The sequence below is a fragment of the Rana temporaria genome, chromosome 1 (assembly GCF_905171775.1).
Source record: "Rana temporaria chromosome 1, aRanTem1.1, whole genome shotgun sequence".
Lineage (NCBI taxonomy): Eukaryota > Metazoa > Chordata > Amphibia > Anura > Ranidae > Rana > Rana temporaria.
This window is the reverse complement of record NC_053489.1, coordinates 291,798,366-291,815,750: the sequence shown is the minus strand read 5'-3', so window position 1 is coordinate 291,815,750 and position 17,385 is coordinate 291,798,366. Positions and strand designations below refer to the sequence as shown.

At 41.7% G+C, this 17,385-nt stretch overlaps 1 protein-coding gene across 1 annotated transcript in view; it reads left to right on the top strand.

Annotated features, from left to right (window-relative positions):
- The window catches only part of RFX3 (regulatory factor X3), a 266,612-nt gene that overhangs the window by 232,341 nt on the left and 16,886 nt on the right, over nucleotides 1-17,385 (top strand). Inside the window, exons 12-17 of the mRNA XM_040357345.1 lie at nucleotides 3,655-3,752; nucleotides 3,832-3,981; nucleotides 7,926-8,134; nucleotides 14,526-14,679; nucleotides 16,111-16,176; nucleotides 16,918-16,960. Of these exons, the coding sequence (XP_040213279.1) occupies nucleotides 3,655-3,752; nucleotides 3,832-3,981; nucleotides 7,926-8,134; nucleotides 14,526-14,679; nucleotides 16,111-16,176; nucleotides 16,918-16,960 (720 nt within the window). The remainder of the gene's footprint in view (nucleotides 1-3,654; nucleotides 3,753-3,831; nucleotides 3,982-7,925; nucleotides 8,135-14,525; nucleotides 14,680-16,110; nucleotides 16,177-16,917; nucleotides 16,961-17,385) is intronic.

Genomic DNA, 17,385 nt, shown 5'->3' with positions numbered 1-17,385 from the left:
TTACCCTCATAGTGCAGATGTCTCTTTCTGTACTGTCTGACAATGGTCACCTGAACAGAAATGCATACCTCCCAAATTTGTGAGAATGGAACGAGGGACGCCTATTAGCAAATGTATGTCAGCATAGGATGCACCCCCTGCCACGCCCCCCTGAAGGAGAATTATCACCCCAAAAAATGGCAGGTGAAATAGTGTCTAAATGGCCTGGAAGTATATGTAAAACCGTAATATTGCACATCCATTATGTCCTCCGTTTTGGTCTGCTATATTTGCCATTAAAAATCTTTGGTTATATCTGTTGAATAAATACAAAAATGCCTGTTGATTTTGATAGGAATCATAAAAACGGATAACTTCCTGTGCTCTCTGCCTGTTCACAAAGATGGGGTGTGTAAAGGAGGGGAGGAGATGGTGTGGTCTGAGTTCATTGTAATTGATCAGAAATGAAGTAGGCAGTGATTCAAATATGTGCTTAGGAATTCAGATCCTCAACTCATACTGTATTTCTGGCACAGCAACAATTTATTCTGTAATTGTAGAATGTTTAAAGGGATAAAACATGAGGAAATGTGCATATTTTCCAGTTATATAGTAAATATGTTTCTTGTGGTCTTTTGCCTTGATATACACTTTAACCCCCCCTGACGGTGTTCCCGAGTGTGACTCGGGGTTAACTTTCTGTGCTGCGATCGGTAACCCCGAGTCAGACTCGGGCTCGTCTCGCTGAATCCACAGGCATGGTTTACTTGCCTTGTCCCTGGATCCAGCGATGCCACCGCGCTGTGTGAGCGGGTGCTTGCTCGATTCATACAGTGCCTCTGTGTGCCGCCGATCTCCGTTCCCTGCGACGTTACGACGCACGGGGGCGGAGAACGACGCCAAATTCAAAAAAGTAAACAAACACATTACATACAGTATACTGTAATCTTATAGATTACAGTACTGTATGTAAAAAATGCACACACCCCTTGTCCCTAGTGGTCTGCCCAGTGCCCTACATGTACTTTTATATAATAAAAACTGTTCTTTCTGCCTGCAAACTGTAGATTGTCCATAGCAACCAAAAGTGTCCCTTTATGTCAAAAATGGTTTTAGAGCAGCTAGAAAACAGCGATAATAAAGTTTAATCACTTGCAGAATTGAGCGATAGCGATTTGTGGGGAAATTCGTCATAAAAAAATAAAAGTAATGACAGTGACAATTCTGCAACTGAGCAAATTTCAGTGATTTTGAGTTGATTACATTATTGAATAATTTTTATTATAATTATATTATTATTTGTTATAATTATTTATAATTATTTATTATATTATAATTTATAATTTTGTTTTAAAAAAAATTCATACCCGGGATGCCTACTAGACTCTTGTTTGGTCAGATTTAAGTGAGTTATTCCTAAAAATTACAGACCTACAGTATAAAACGCCAAATTTCCTTGCAAATATTGGTACCGCTTTCAGCACCTAAAATCTGAAATAATCATACCGCTAGGGAGATTAATACATCAATATTGACAGGTTTATTCCACTCCTAAAGCATGTTTATACACACTGGCTCTTTCCTTATATGCTGTGGTTCCAAGGTTTAGTACCAGTATAATGTAGTGAGACTGATGCTGTATGTATTTTGAGCACACACAGGTAATGCAATTGCAGTTCACCCTTTCCATCACTGCCAGGGCTGAGAACTGCATCATCTCTGCCATCATTGTGGATATTACTGTGACCAATAAATGTATATCTAGAGCACTTTTGAATGTGCTGACTGCAGTAATTGACAACTTGCCCAATTTACTACTACTACTACTATTTGTACATTGCAAGTTATAATTAATCTTGATTCTAATTAATCTGTGAGGCTTACTGCACAGAACATGCCATAAAAAGTTATTAGTTGATCACATGCCAGTATGTGGCTATAAACTCTTAATTGGTTTATCTCTTAATACTTCAAGGAACTGTCAGGCCCCGTACACACGATAGAATCCATCCGCAGATAAATCCCAGCAAATGGGTTTCTGCGGATAGATCCTATGGTGTGTACACGCCAGCGGATCTGTTTCCGCGGAGAAATCTCCTCTGGGATGGATTCCAGCAGATCGGATATTTGCTGTGATGCACAACAAATCCATCTGCTGGAATCCATTCCAACGGATGGATCCGCTCGTCTGTACAGACTTACCGGATCCATCCGTCTAAAGGGATTCCCCGCACGCGTCGTAATGATTTGACGCATGCGTGGAATTCCTTATATGACAGCGTCGCGCCCGTCGCCGCGTCATAATAGCGGCGACGGCGCGACACGTCATCGGCAGAGGATTTCAGCGCGGATTTCAATGCGATGGTGTGTACACGCCATCGCATAGAAATCCTCTGAAATCCTCGAGAGGATTTATCCGCAGATACGGTCCGCTGGACCGTATCTGCGGATAAATCCTCTCGTGTGTATGGGGCCTTAAGAACAACTCAAGGTTTGTCTGTCAAGGGCTAAATTAGATTTTGGTGAAGAAACAAATGGCAAAAAGAGCTGCTGCAGTTTACTGTCACTGTCCTGGCTGTTTGTTTTTTGCCTTCAAATGATATCATTGCTGTTTGTGGGCTCTAGTGGTCACCAAGATAGGGTACAATTACCTGGTGATTGCGGTTGCATTGGTGGTCACTGGAAATGTAGATGTTTGCTGAACAAGCAAAATTAGCAGGGCCTTCTACTGTTAACAATACAGCATTTTGGTTGTTACTGAGGCTTTCTATGAACCTGTGAAAATGAAGCAGGTGGTGTTACCTATAGCAACCAGTCAGAAAGCTTCAGGTTGTGTGGATTTAAAATCTTACAGTTATCTAGCAGGTTTTTGCAAGCAAATATCTGACGTTCCCTTTTCTTCAGGGTTCTGATATTGGTCAATCAGTAGAAAAACATAAACCGTAAGCCAGACAGATTTTCACATCTTCTTTAGTTATCTATGTTATTTTATTGTGCAGATTCCACTGGTTTATACCAGGTACTTGCATATTGTTTCGTTTCCTATAGTAGCGGGAGCATTCCCTAGACTGCTTGGAGTCATTATATGGTTTCAGAAGACAGTATGAGGGTAATATTTGGATTTGGTTCTGTGATTCTGTGGATTTTTTTGACTTGGCTGCTCCTCAATGGTGCCTTATGCCGCGTACACACGATCGGTCAAACCGATCGTGTGTGGACCCCATCGGTTATTTATCCATAGGTTAAAAAAAAAGCAATCTTGTTTTAAAAATCCACGCATGCTCAGAATCAAGTCGACGCATGCTTGGAAGCATTGAACTTTTTTTCAGCACGTCGTTGTGTTTTACGTCACTGCGTTCTGACACGATCGTTTTTTTAACCGATGGTGTGTAGGCACGACTGACCATCAGTCATCTTCATCGGTTAACTGATGAAAACGGTCCAGACCGTTTTCATCGGATGGACTGATCGTGTGTACATGGCTTTAGATTTGCCCATTATTATCAAGCATCTATCTGTTTTAACATCCAGGTTGGTTTAAATTTTATAACTCGTTTCTCCTTTTCAAAGCAAAAAGCACCCTCTTTCTCAATATATTCAGATTATATTAGTAGAAAACAATACTCATCATTATGCTTAAAATTACGCTCACATATGTCTTTTGTCTTCCTACAGGTGCCTTGACCCAAGCCGTTCGTAATTTTGCAAAAAGCCTTGAAGGTTGGCTCTCTAGTGCCATGAGTAATATTCCACAGAGAATGATGCAAACCAAGGTGAGTGACTGTTTGTTCAGTAGACAAAAACATTACATTTTTGATGGTGATTTCAGTAATTGAAAAATTGTCTTAACAGGTTGCTGCTGTAAGTGCCTTTGCTCAAACTCTGCGAAGATATACATCTCTCAATCACCTGGCGCAGGCAGCCCGTGCTGTGCTTCAAAACACATCTCAGATTAATCAGATGCTCAATGACCTCAACCGTGTTGACTTTGCCAATGTCCAGGTAAAGCAAAAATAGATGTTTAATGTAAAAAAAAAAGCGCCTTTTGATGATTTGTATGGATTGCGTAAAATTTCACACAATTTACCTATTTTACTATTATCCGCAAAGGAGCATATGCCAATATATAATTATTGAAGTGGTTATAAAGTCTAATATTTTACCCTAAAGTAGAACTATGGGCAAAACTTTTTTTAATTTCTGATAGAGTAAGGGAGGGTTATAACCCCTGTCAGATTTTTTTTTCACTATCTCTGTCCCATTGCAGAGATTTTCCTTCACTTCCTGTCCCATAGCCAAACAGGAAGTGAGAGGATATCTCTGCAAATTAAAAGAGAAGTATGGGTTTTATTTTTGATTCATACTTACCTCGGTGTATGGAGCATCAGACTGATGCTGCAGCTGTCCCCCGCCGTGTCTGCACTGAGAACTGAGCCACCGAACATCGCAGATGGCTCGGTTCTCACAGATCCCGGAAAGGAAAGTCGTTGACTGTCAGTTAGCGACTTTCCTCTGTGCTTCTTGACGCTCATTGGAGCTGTCAATAAGATCCTGTGAGGAGGGATCAGGGGCAGGATCCAACCATGCTGTGTGTGTCTATGGACTCACAAAGCCCAGCTCGAGAGCACACCAACATGTTTAACCCTACAGCGCATTGCTTTATTAAAAATGAATTATTCATTGGCTGCAGCCTGTACATGTTTAATATTTGCCTCATGTCCACTAAGTACAAGGGGCCAAATCCTCAAAAAACCTGCCTAACTTAACTTTCAGCAGTTAAGTTACACAGGCGTTAAATTTCTACCTAAGCGCCCGATCCACAAAGCACTTACCTAGAAATTACACGCCGTGTAACTTAAGTGCCTCCGTCGCAAGGCGGTCGTCTGATCGAGGGGGCGATTCCTATTTAAATGAGGCGCGCCCCCGCGCCGGACGTTCGGCGCATGCATGTGACGTCATTTTTCCCGACGTGCATCGCGCGAACGTACTTTACGCCGGGCTTTGTGGATCGCGACGGGACAATAAAGTTGCGTCGGGTAAAAAAAAAATACGCGCCGGGAAAAAAATTCGAAATTTAAAAAAAAACGCGCCGATCGAAAACAAGGTTTGTTTTTTACAAGGTCTAAACAGTTTAGGCCTTGTAAAAGCATCGCTAATTTTACGCATGCAAAACGTAACTTACGCAGAAAACACAAAGCTAAAAAGCTTTGTGGATCTGCCTAAGTACTCATTTGCATACGCAAAGCAGCATTTCGACTCGAAATGCCCCCAGCGGCGGATGCAGTACTGCATCCTAAGATCCGACAGTGTAAGTCTATTACAGATGTCGGATCTTATGCCTATCTTTGGAAAAATCCTTCTGAGGATCGTTTCCAAAGATAGCCACAGGGATATGCAGGCTGAACAGCAGTTTCGCCTGCGTATCTCCTTTGAAGATTTGGCCAAAGGTCCCTTTATGTTTTTTCTAAGCCGAAAAACAAAAATGTAATATATTGCAGCAAACTATTCCTTAGATGGTGTGGCTACAAATTATTCTTTTTTTTTTTCTTTTTTTTTTTTTACCTGCCGATTCTGTCAGTAACATACTTAGGGTGGCAACGCTCCTCACTGTACTGTATCTATGAAGGGAGCAATGGCTTCTACCCTAGTGTGCTGTCCTGATTTGGACTACAATCGCCTCCTCTTCTTATCGCCATTATATAGCGGGTGTTGCTCTGATGCTTACAAAAGATAACTGAGAAGGCTGATAACATTGTGTGAGATTTCAGTTAAGGATCAACAGGCATTAGAGATTTTTGACAGGATCAGCAGGTTTTATTTACCGTATTTATCAGCGTTTAACACGCACAGGTGTATAGCACGCACAGTAACTTTAAGAGGGAAGTTTCAGGAAAAAAACTTTCCACAGCCCCCTGCATATAACACGCAGGCACAGTTTACCCTCTATGTTCAGGATAAAAAAGTGAGTGTTATACGCCAATAAATACAGTATTTATGTGCAGAAAATGTATTTCTCATTACAAAGAATACTGGTAAATGCAGCCACTATATCTTAGAACTGGTAAGTTGTGATAAATTACATTTATGTTCCTGGGTTTAGATGTATCTTAATTTTATTTTTATTTTATTTTTTGTGTTTTGGATAAGGTTGGCTAAAGTTTCCCCATTTATTTTGTTTACTGTCTTGTGGTAATTCCCCTTTACTTGCTAGCCAGAGGCACAGCAGGTAGCAGTGGCGGCTGGTGCTCAAAATTTTTGGGGGAGGCGCAAACGAAAAAAAAAAAATTGCAGCCTCACTGTGCCCATCACATGCAGCCACTGTGCCATCAAACGCAGCCACTTTGCCATGCCACCAAATGCAGCCACTGTGCCATCAATTGTCACCACTGTGCCATGCCATCAAACACAGCAACTGTGCCATCAATTGTCACCACTGTGCCATGCAACACAGCAACTGTGCCATCAATTGTCACCACTGTGCCATGCCATCAAACGCAGCCACTGTGCCATGCCATCAAACGCAGCCACTGTTCCATCAATTGTCACCACTGTGCCATGCCATCAAACGCAGCCACTGTGCCCCTCTATTGTTGCCACTGTGCCAATTGTCACCACTGTGCCCTTTAATTGTCACCACTGTGCCCATTGTCACCACTGTGCCCCGTGATGACACTGTGCCCATTGTCACCACTGTGCCCCATGATGCCACTGTGCCCATTGTCACCACTGTGCCCCATGATGCCACTGTGCCCATTGTCACTCACCACTGTGCCCTATGATGCCACTGTGCCAATTGTCACCTCTGTGCCCTTTGTCACCACTGTGCCCCATGATGCCACTGTGCCCATTGTCACTCACCACTGTGCCCCATGATGCCACTGTGCCAATTGTCACCTCTGTGCCCTTTGTCACCACTGTGCCCCATGATGTCACTGTGCCAATTGTCACCTCTGTGCCCTTTGTCACCACTGTGCCCCATGATGTCACTGTGCCCCTTTCCCTGTAAAAAGCACTTACCTGAGGATTCCATGTCCTCCCTCGATGTCTTCTGCCGCTGTGGTGAAGCTTCAGCCAATCAGGTTCCTGATAACCAGAATCCGGGAACCTGATTGGCTGAAACGGCCATTTGTCCTATGCAAGGAGCGCAGATTGCCTGCGCTCCGAGTATAGACATCTGAGAGCCGGGGAAAAGCCTATCAGAGCCGCTGGCTTTCATAGGCAGTTCCCCTCAGCCAACCAGCTGCCGCTATTCGGGTAACCGGCGTCCCACATCCGGTTATATGAATAGACAAGGCAGCTGGCAACCAACCAATAACATACATTTGTGCATTTATGCACGAATGTGTGTTATTTGCGAGAGGGGGTGGCGCTGCAGCGCCCTCTATAGACGGCCGCCAGAACTGCGGCTAAAATGTCAAAATGACATTTTAGCCGAATAAAAGTTCTTAAAGGGCCCGTTTTTTTTTTGTTTTTTTTGTGTGTGACTGTGGGAGGGGGGCGGCGCCCGTGCGTCCCTATGGACGGGCCGCCACTGGCAGGTAGTAAGAAGAAATCTCTTTAAAGTAAAGAGAAATCCCTCTGGTCACTGCAATACATGTCCCTGTTGGATTTCCCCTCACCATTTATCCCAATGACAGAAATGGAGAAGGGTGAATTAACCTAGTAGAGAAGAAGCAGACATCAAAACCTGACAAAGGTTTCTCCTTTTACTTTCTACTCTACATTAAAAAAAAAATGCTGTAATATATTTGGCTGATATTTGAATGGTTGCCTATACCTTACCTCTGCTTTTTATTTCCTTCATTTTATATAAATCTGTCATTAATTAAGTCAATTCAATATTTCTAGTAAAACTAGACTACAATACTTTATCAATACTTAATAAAGTAATTTAGGATCTACTGATTTCGTGAAGTGTAATGTAATGGTGTGATGGTTTCTGACAGGAACAGGCTTCTTGGGTGTGCCAGTGTGATGATAATATGGTGCAGAGATTAGAAACAGACTTCAAGATGACTCTTCAGCAGCAAAGCACTTTGGAGCAGTGGGCTGCTTGGTTGGACAATGTGGTGACACAAGCATTGAAACCTTATGAAGGGAGACCCAGCTTTCCAAAGGCAGCACGACAGTTCCTCCTAAAATGGTCATTTTACAGGTAAAATTAAATGTAAATATGTAATGTTTTTTTTAGCTGTATTGTTTTTTATATATAGAAAACATTTTTTAAAAGTTATAAATACCCTATTTATCAGCGTAAAACAAGCACTTTCCCCCCCTTAAAATCAGGGGAAAATCGCGCGTGCGTGTTATATGCCGATCCCTGCTGTCTGAGGGAAGACGAGCGAGTGCCGCTGAATTACATAGATCCGTGATCTCCTTCCTGTGTATCTGGCGCTCCGTCACGCACAGTCATGCCTCCTGGCCCCGCATTGGACCACTGTACTGTCTATCATATGAGCAGGGGCAGGAGGCGTGGCTGTGAGTGATGGAGCGCCAGGTACACAGGAGATCGCGACTCTATGTAATTCAGTGGCGCTCGCTTCCCCTCTTTCCTCGGAGACAGCAGGGATGATCTGACACTAAAGGTGAGACTTTAGATGGGCACTGAACAGGCAGGGCATTTTGGTAAGTCTATAGGCTGCAGATGGGCACTAATCCGGCTGCAGTGAGGAGCAAGGCTGCAGATGGGCACAGATCAGGCTGCACTTAAGCTGCAGATGGACACAGATCTGGCTGCATTGAGGCTGCAGATGGGCACAGATCAGGCTGCATTGATGTTTAGATACCATTATTTTGCTTTATTTTTGGTTTATTAAAAAAAAAAAAACATTATTTTCCGGACACTTCCCTCTTAAATTGGGGCGCGTGTTATACGCCGGCGCGTGTTATACGCCGATAAATACGGTAGTTCTACTGCTGTGATATTACAAAAGCAGGCTAAAAGCCAACATTTTAATCTTACCTAAAGTGGTACAACAGGGATATGCATTGTGCAAAGCTCGCCTCCAAAAGTTAAACGTTATAAATAATTTCTGTTGCTGTGGTATTACAGAAACAGGCAAGAGCCAAAGTCAAAATCTCACCCAAAGTGATGCCCTAAACAGAGATGAGAGATGTGTTATTCTGTGGCATGCCATTGGCCGCTATCTGCTAGTTACCAGTGAAAAGGTCTAGTGCTGTTATGTGATATGTCCCTGGCTACCGTGCTTTACAATAACTCCTAATAACAGTGATGGCTAAGGGGGAATCAACGCCCCCGTTAAGCTGGCTCCTGATCCAATGGTAGCATTGAGTTTTATTGATCTTTTTCTGTTTGTGTTCTGCTTTAAATTGGTGCTCGGAAGTTCCGACGGAATTAAATAGAGAAAAATGTTCTGATTAAAAAAAATCTCTATCGGAATTTCCATTCGTCTGGATGCAATTCCGACGGACTAAAAACCACGCATGCTCAGAATCAAGTACACTCGGTCTGGTAAAACTACCGTTTGTAGTGGAGATGGCACATTCATCATGCTGCATAGAGCAGTAACGGACTGAAAAGCACGAAGACTGAAAAGCGCAAATTGTATCTCACCAAACCTTTACTAACAAGAGATCAGCAAAAGAAGCCGTTGGAATGGAACTTGCGCTTTATACTGCCGTCGTACGTGTTGTACGTCACATCGTTTTTGACGGTTGGATTTTAGTGTGACAGTTTGTATGCAAGGAAGCTTGAGGGGAATTCTGTCGTAAAAACCTTTGGAGTTTATTCTGATGGAAAAACCGGTCGTGTGTACAAGGCATTAGTGAACTTAACTACCTGTTCACTAGGATTGTTCTGGATACAGTAGTAACATTTGAGTAAAGCTGGTCATATACTCATTGAAATTTATTCTGTTCAGCAGGGACCTAACAAATTTCAATTGGTGTGTGGCGGTCCCTGGTTCTGCTAAAGATACATGCTGGAAAGCTGTTGTCGATCAAAGACTGCATCTGCTGATCATTGTATTCTGACAGCTGTGGCAGTCCTTGCGTTGGATGTTTCCTCTATCCACTTCACTTGTGTAGATGGAAGCATCTGTTTTTCTTTTGTTCAGCCCGCTATGGTCAGCTAGCAATCTATGGACAGCTTTAAACCTTATGTAATGCTCTATACACACAATCGTTTTTTCCATCGGAAAAAAATCAGACACGTTTTTCCGACAGAATTCCGCTCAAGCTGTCTTGCATACTCACGGTCCGACCGTCAAAAACGTGGTGACTTGCAACACGTACGTCGAGCCAAGAAAAATTAAGTTCAATGCTTCCAAGCATGCGTCAAATTGATTCTGAGAATGCGTGTTTTTTTCTCCGTCTGAGTTCCATACAGACGAATGGAATTTCCGTCGAAAAAAAAGAGAACATGTTCTCTTTCTAAGTCCGTCAGAATTTCCAACGGAAAAAGTCAGATGGGGCATACACACCATTGGAATATTCGATGAAAAAATTCCGTCTGACTTTTTTCATCGGAAATTCCGATCGTGTGTACGAGGCATAATGTCGCGTACACACGATCATTTTTCAGCATGAAAGAAATGTTTTTCAAAAATGTAATTTAAAATGATCGTGTGTGGGCTTCACATAATTTTTCAGGTTCTGAAAAACGACAAAAACAAAAATTCGAACATGCTGCATTTTTTAACGTCGTTTTAAACAATGTCGTTTTTCGGGTTGTAAAAAATGATCGTGTGTGGGCTAAAACGACGTTAAAACCCAGCGAATGCTCAGAAGCAAGTAATGAGACGGGAGCGCTCGTTCTGGTAAAACTACCGTTCATAATGGAGTAAGCACATTCAACACGCTGTAACAGACAAAAAAGCGCGAATCGTCTTTTACTAACACGGAATCAGCTAAAGCAGCCCAAAGGCGAATGGAACTTCCCCTTTATAGTGCCGTTGTACGTGTTGTACGTCACCGTGCTTTGCTAGATCATTTTTTTAAAACGATGGTGTGTAGGCAACATCGTTTTAATGATGAAGTTGGGAAAACTTCGTTTTTTTCGACATGCTGATCGTGTGTACGCGGCATAAGGCCCCATCCAGGACGAAAAACTTTTTATCTTTAATCTACTCTTTCAATAAGCAAATACATCTCCTTTGCTGCCCTGCTGCTCAATCCAGCCACCAGGATCAAAGAAAATACACAATACATTCAAGTATGGTGGATCATGTAACTTACTTCATATGCTAGCACTGGTCTCAATCAGCATGCAACAACACTGTTGCAGTGAGGAGAGATCAAAGTGTAAGCTACAACTGAGTAGATTACACAGGGTGGCATCTTCTGCTATTGGTAGCCTAATGTAGCTTTGGGGAAGTGAAGGAAAGATGAGCATGTGATTCTAGGATAGATGGATTAAAGCAGGGGTCAGCAACCAGTAGATCGGGTTCTACCAGTAGATCATGGCCAGATGACTGGTAGATCACGGTCTGGGCTTGCTGACCCTCCATCCCAGAGCATCAAGCAGAGTGCAATTCAGAAGGACTACTTGTAAAGTTGGAGCTGGTGTAGGGAACAAAAGGACACATAAGCTTTCGTCTCCTCTGTAGTGATGGCTACCAACTGCACTTCACCTCTTATCCCGGCTAACGGTCTCCAGCAGGAAAGAAGATTTTCAGGGCAGTGTGACGCAATACAATGGGCATAATAGTATAGCACTATATGCACATTAATGTGCTTCAGTTTACCTGCACAGTGAGTGCAGTGCAGGGTACCTTCATCAGTCCTGTGGGTTTGCTGTGCTTAGCCATAGACTTAAATTATAACCTGTGGGTTTGGTGCACTTTCTGAATGCAGTAGTGCTTTTAGAAAGTGAACTACACCTGCAGTATATAAAAGAAGTCTATGGCAAAGTGTCGCTAACCCAGGAAGGTTGCAGATGCGCTGCACCCACAGTGCAGGTAAACCGCAGCACATCGGTGTGAAAACAGCCCTATAGGGTGTTCAAAACAGTCATGCCCTGTTGACGAACCGATCGTGTGTGGGCCCCATCGTTTTTTTTCCCATCGGTGAAAAAAAATAGAACCTGTTTTAAAATTTTCTGATGGTTAAAAAACAGATAGAAAAAAACGATTGTCTGTGGGGAAATTTGTCGGTCAAAAATCCACGCATGCTCAGAATCAAGTCGACGCATGCTCGGAAGCATTGAACTTCATTTTTCTCTGCACGTCGTTGTGTTTCACGACACCGCGTTGGACACGATCGGATTTTTAACTGATGGTGTGTAGGCAAGACTGATGAAAGTCAGCTTCATCGGATATCTGATGAAAAAATCCATCGGTCCGTTTTCATCGGATGAACCGATCGTGTGTACGTGGCATAAGGGTTCTTTTACATTTGTAGTTGATTGGGGGGTGGTAAAACCCCATAGTTAAGGTGTCTTTTTACCGCTCCTGCCCCAACCGCACCCCCTTTAGCTGCAGTGTCCAGGGGTGTACACATATCGCAGCTGCAGCAAAAGTTATACACCCTGTCATGGTCGGTCGGCAGGTGTAGCATCTGCCAAGCACGATGCATTCAAGTGAATGAGGCCGCTCTGCAAGTGCCCTGTAAACTTGTGTAGTACAGCAAACAAGGTGTTAAAGCAGGCATTTTTTTTGCTTTCTCACAACCTGCTTTAACCCCTTGGACCCAGCAGAAGCATGCAGTTATAGGGCGATTGCAGAGTGGCAGGCTGTAGCAGCCACCAAAAGAAACAGGCTGCTTAATTTCTGATGAGGCATGTGTACACGTTTTGGCTGCTGCCGAATGTGTATCACAGGTGATGAGGAGGCGATATGTTGCCTCCTCACCACTTGATTTAGAGTTGAAAATATGTTTATTGGGAATTTCGACATATCAAACAGAAAAAGAACAATAAACATTAGAAAGCACAGTCCGCATACAGTCACAATAATGATTGGAGGGGAGAGTCAGCCAAGTGGCTATCGCCTACAGCTAGACTCTCACCAATAAGCATAACAATAGACATGGCAACAACTGTATGTAAAATGAACCAATAATAAAGGAAATTATGCGTGACCACTAAGGTCTCTTCTTTTTAGCGGAGCTGCGACTGTAAACTACGGTTTTGATACAATAAGTGAAAAAATAAAATAAAATAAAATAAAGAAATGGGGGGGAAGGGGAAAAGGAAAAAAAAAGAAACAGGGAGGAGAGTACAAGAGTGTAGAGAGAGTTGAAATGAGTTGGGAGAAGGAGAAGAGAGGGGGGAGGTGAAAGAGACACAGGTGAGAGGGGATTTGAAGGGGGGAGTGTGGGCTGCCGACAGGAAAATCTAGAGGGAGGGTGTATCTACGGCGGAAGTTCCCGCATCGGGGCCCCAACCCGTCCCGGGGCATAAAACATTACACTAACGATCATGTTGCGGGAGACAACATGCTCAACAGAGTATCAGACGAAGAGAAGTGGAGCCAGGTGAGCCACAGCTGTTTATATTTCTCGTAGGTATCATTGTCCAGAGCTAACATCTCCTCCATTCTCATAGTGTCATTCATGATCGAGACCCAACGTGACAAGGGAGGAGTGGTGGTCGACTTCCAGTAGGAAGGTATGAGCTGCCTCGCTGATGACATAAAGAAGCGGAGGAGACTCCGCTTCTGCGATGCAATGGAGCCAGGCAGAACGGAAAGGAGAGCAATTTTGGGGGAGGGAACCAACGCTTCATTATAAGTCTTATTATAACACTCAAATACCTGAGTCCAGAAGGGGCGGATCCTCTCACATTCCCACCAGACGTGTAGATAGGACCCCGAGGCTGCAGAGCATCGCCAGCAGGATGCCGGGGTGGACGGAAATATTTTGTGCAACATGGAGGGGACCCTGTACCACCTTGAGAGAATCTTGTAGTTCTTTTCTTGCGAGTAGCAGGAGATCGTAGACTTATGGGTAAAGTGAAACGAAGTCTGCCAGTCTGAACGTGGGATGTCTTCACCCAGGTCTGCTCACCACTTGATTTAAACTCATGATTGCCGTGCAATACACGCAATTGCGACATGGAAGTATGGCAATTACAGGTTTAAATCAGGTGTGAGGTGGCAATACTGTGCCCGGTGATCTTTGACTTCTCCCATGTTGTTCAGGTAGATCTCCACCCCTTTAAATTTGCCTACCCCTGGATTAAAGCATAGCATGCAGGGCAAAACAACAAGTTCACTTTAGGCAGTTAATCTAGCTCATAGCTTAGTAGGTCCATATCAGGATTTCTAAGTATCAATTATAACTGTACAAATGTAGACCTTTCAAAAAAAAATTGAAGTAAGGTCATAATAACCTTGCACAGCAAAGCACCAAAAAGATTTTTCAAAATCTAGGCTACCATAATTATCTGAACTTTTTTCCCCCCAAAGATGCATTGAGATATTTATGCTCTTTCTTGTGTATTATGATTACACCATAAATAAAGCAATACTGTATTATGACTTGACTATGATTCTCATAGAATTGTGTTTTTTACATTGATGGTACTAAACAAAGTGGCATACTAGTATTTAAAGCTTTGTATTTTTTATTTATTTTTTGTCATACAGTTCCATGGTTATTCGCGACTTAACCTTGCGCAGCGCTGCTAGCTTTGGCTCTTTCCATCTGATTCGCCTTCTCTATGATGAATACATGTTTTATTTAGTTGAACACCGGGTTGCCCAGGCAACTGGAGAATCACCAATAGCAGTCATGGGAGAGGTGAGTTTGTCAACACACATTTAACTGAACATTTTATTTATAGAGGGTCCATTTAGTATTTCTTTGTTAGTAATGGTTATATACAATATAAACCGTGAACTATATACAGGATCCAAGTACATAATACTACCTTAGTAATTTATATGGCCAATGAGATAAACACAACTTTTCTACTCGCTTTGTATGTCAGTAGAAAGTCAGTGTAAAGACGTAAGTGAAGCTGACCTAAAACATTTAAGCCGGTTATATAATTTAAGTGCTTTGTCAGCATCCACTTAACAATTTGCAAACCTTGTAAACTGGCATCTTTCATACTGTTTACTATTATTTTGAATTGGGTTGAATGTAATGTATTCCAGATAGGTGTATAGTGACATATTATTTTTGAAGTCATATAGAGCAATATTGCAGTCATTTTGTGACTTCTTCAGCTGCATATGTATGATGAGCTTTAGCTATTGAGCTCTGTGAACAACAGGCTGTTTACAGCAATAGATTCAAGCTTTTTCAACATGTTAAAATAAGACCTAAAGCGGAATTTCCCTATAAAGGGTTATGTCCTCCTTCTCCCCACCTCTGCCTCATTAGGCACATATAATTCATGCTCACTTACCTTCACAGATACAGTGGTTTAACCAGAAATTAAATAAGGGAAGATCTGCAGCAGGCATGCAGCAATATACAATTGACAAGAGTTCTAGCCTTCCCTTCTGCTAAAAAACAATACATAAAAACATTTAATTAAATACTTATTTCTGCCTGTACTGCTGTTGCAAAATTTCCCCGCATTTCTGTCTGATAAAACCATTCTCACTGGGGCAGTGTGTGAAGGGAAATCTACCCGATTCCCAGGTATGTGTAACAACCCAACTGAGATTCAAATTCTGATCCACTCTATAAAAAATAGTTGTTGGCTGGACATATACTTTACTTTCCACTTGCTGGCTTTTTTCTTATAATTCCTGAAATATCACAAAAACAAAAAAAAAATTAATAGAATCGCATTACATTCCCATTAATGCACACTGCATATATATCTATAGCTATACATTCAATATCTCACAAAATTAAGGACACCCTCACATTTTTGTAAATATTTTATTATATCTTTTCATGTGACAACACTAAAGAATAGACAATTTGCTACAATGTAAAGTAGTGAGTGTACAGATTGTATAACAGTATAAATTTGCTGTCCCCTCAAAATAACTCAACACACAGACATTAATGTCTAAACCCCTAAGTGAAAATGTCCAAATTGGACCCAATTGGCCATTTTCCCTCCGCGATGTAATGTGACTCGTTAGTGTTTCAAGGTCTTAGGTGTGAATGGGGAGCAGGTGTGGTAAATTTGGTGTTATCTCTCTCATTCTCTCATACTGGTCACTGGAAGTTCAACATGGCACCTCATGGCAAAGAACTCTCTTTCAGGTTTCAGGTCTATTATATCAGCCTATTGAGATAAGCTTCACTCACTTCTCTCAAAGTCATAGAATGGTCAGTACATTTTGTCATCTTATATGTAACATCTTGATCTCTATCATATGTACCTTGACTTTAGTGACCACAGTTTGTGCAGCTAACTTTTTTTCTTTCCAATATTTTTATTGAAAATTTCAAGTAAAGGTACAATAAACAACATTTGTCATTGCATAAAAAGTTTGTATATGCATAAAACTCATACATATTTAACTCCTTGGGGGTTCAATCATGTAGCTAAGAAATTAGTTGTGTATTTCAGTTTCCTTGTTGCATCATTTATTTATTATAGTCAAATACAAATCAGGTTTAGAAACCTCTAAATGAATTTCCACGGAACCCCAAGGATCGGCAGCTAACTTTTTAATCTTTCAATTGGTTTCAAACCAATTTGCTCTGCCTGCTGTAAATATTTTTGTTCTATAGGCTCAAAATCATTATGTGCAAAAAAAACGAAAAAAAAAACGATTTAGTCAAGTGTTCACTGTGATTGGTCGATCGCTTTCTTGTTTATTTTCCATTTATTTTGGCCACACTTATGTGTGGGCAGTTAGACATAGATCTAAATACCCAGTACATGGGCAGTATAGCCAGAGAATATGATGTGTAGCTTAAACTTTTAGCAAATAACTTCAGATATTGGAAGCTTGTAAATGAATGCAGCACATTTTTATACAAAAAAAAAAAAAAATATATATATATATATATATATATATATGTGTGTGTGAAATTAAAATATTTTTTGTTTACCTATTGTAGTTTGGCGACTTAACCGATGGATCTCCTGGTAATATGGAAAAAGGTACTTATCTATTTTACAGCTTTAAATTGATCATTCTTTGTTCTCATTGTGACATCCTTTCCAAGCCATTTACAAATCTTGTGTTAAGTATTTGCATCTTTGTTATGTGATTGGTACAAAGATGTATTCATCAAAGTATTTTCAATTAGCAACATCTGTGCTGCCTGGCGACTACAAATAGGATTAATACAAATCAAATGTGACAGAGAATGACTTGGTGGCCCATTCCTTGCATGTTTGGTGCCACATTTCTGATAATGGAGTTGGACATTACAGTAAGAAATGTTTTCTTAAAAAATAAATCCTACTTCAGTTTTTATTATTGTGTTCCTTTGTCCCATCTTCTTAGGTGCTATATAAGCTAACTGCCTGGTCACTTCCCCCATGGCCGTCCTAACATGCAGCTAGCAAGGAGAAGCCTGCCT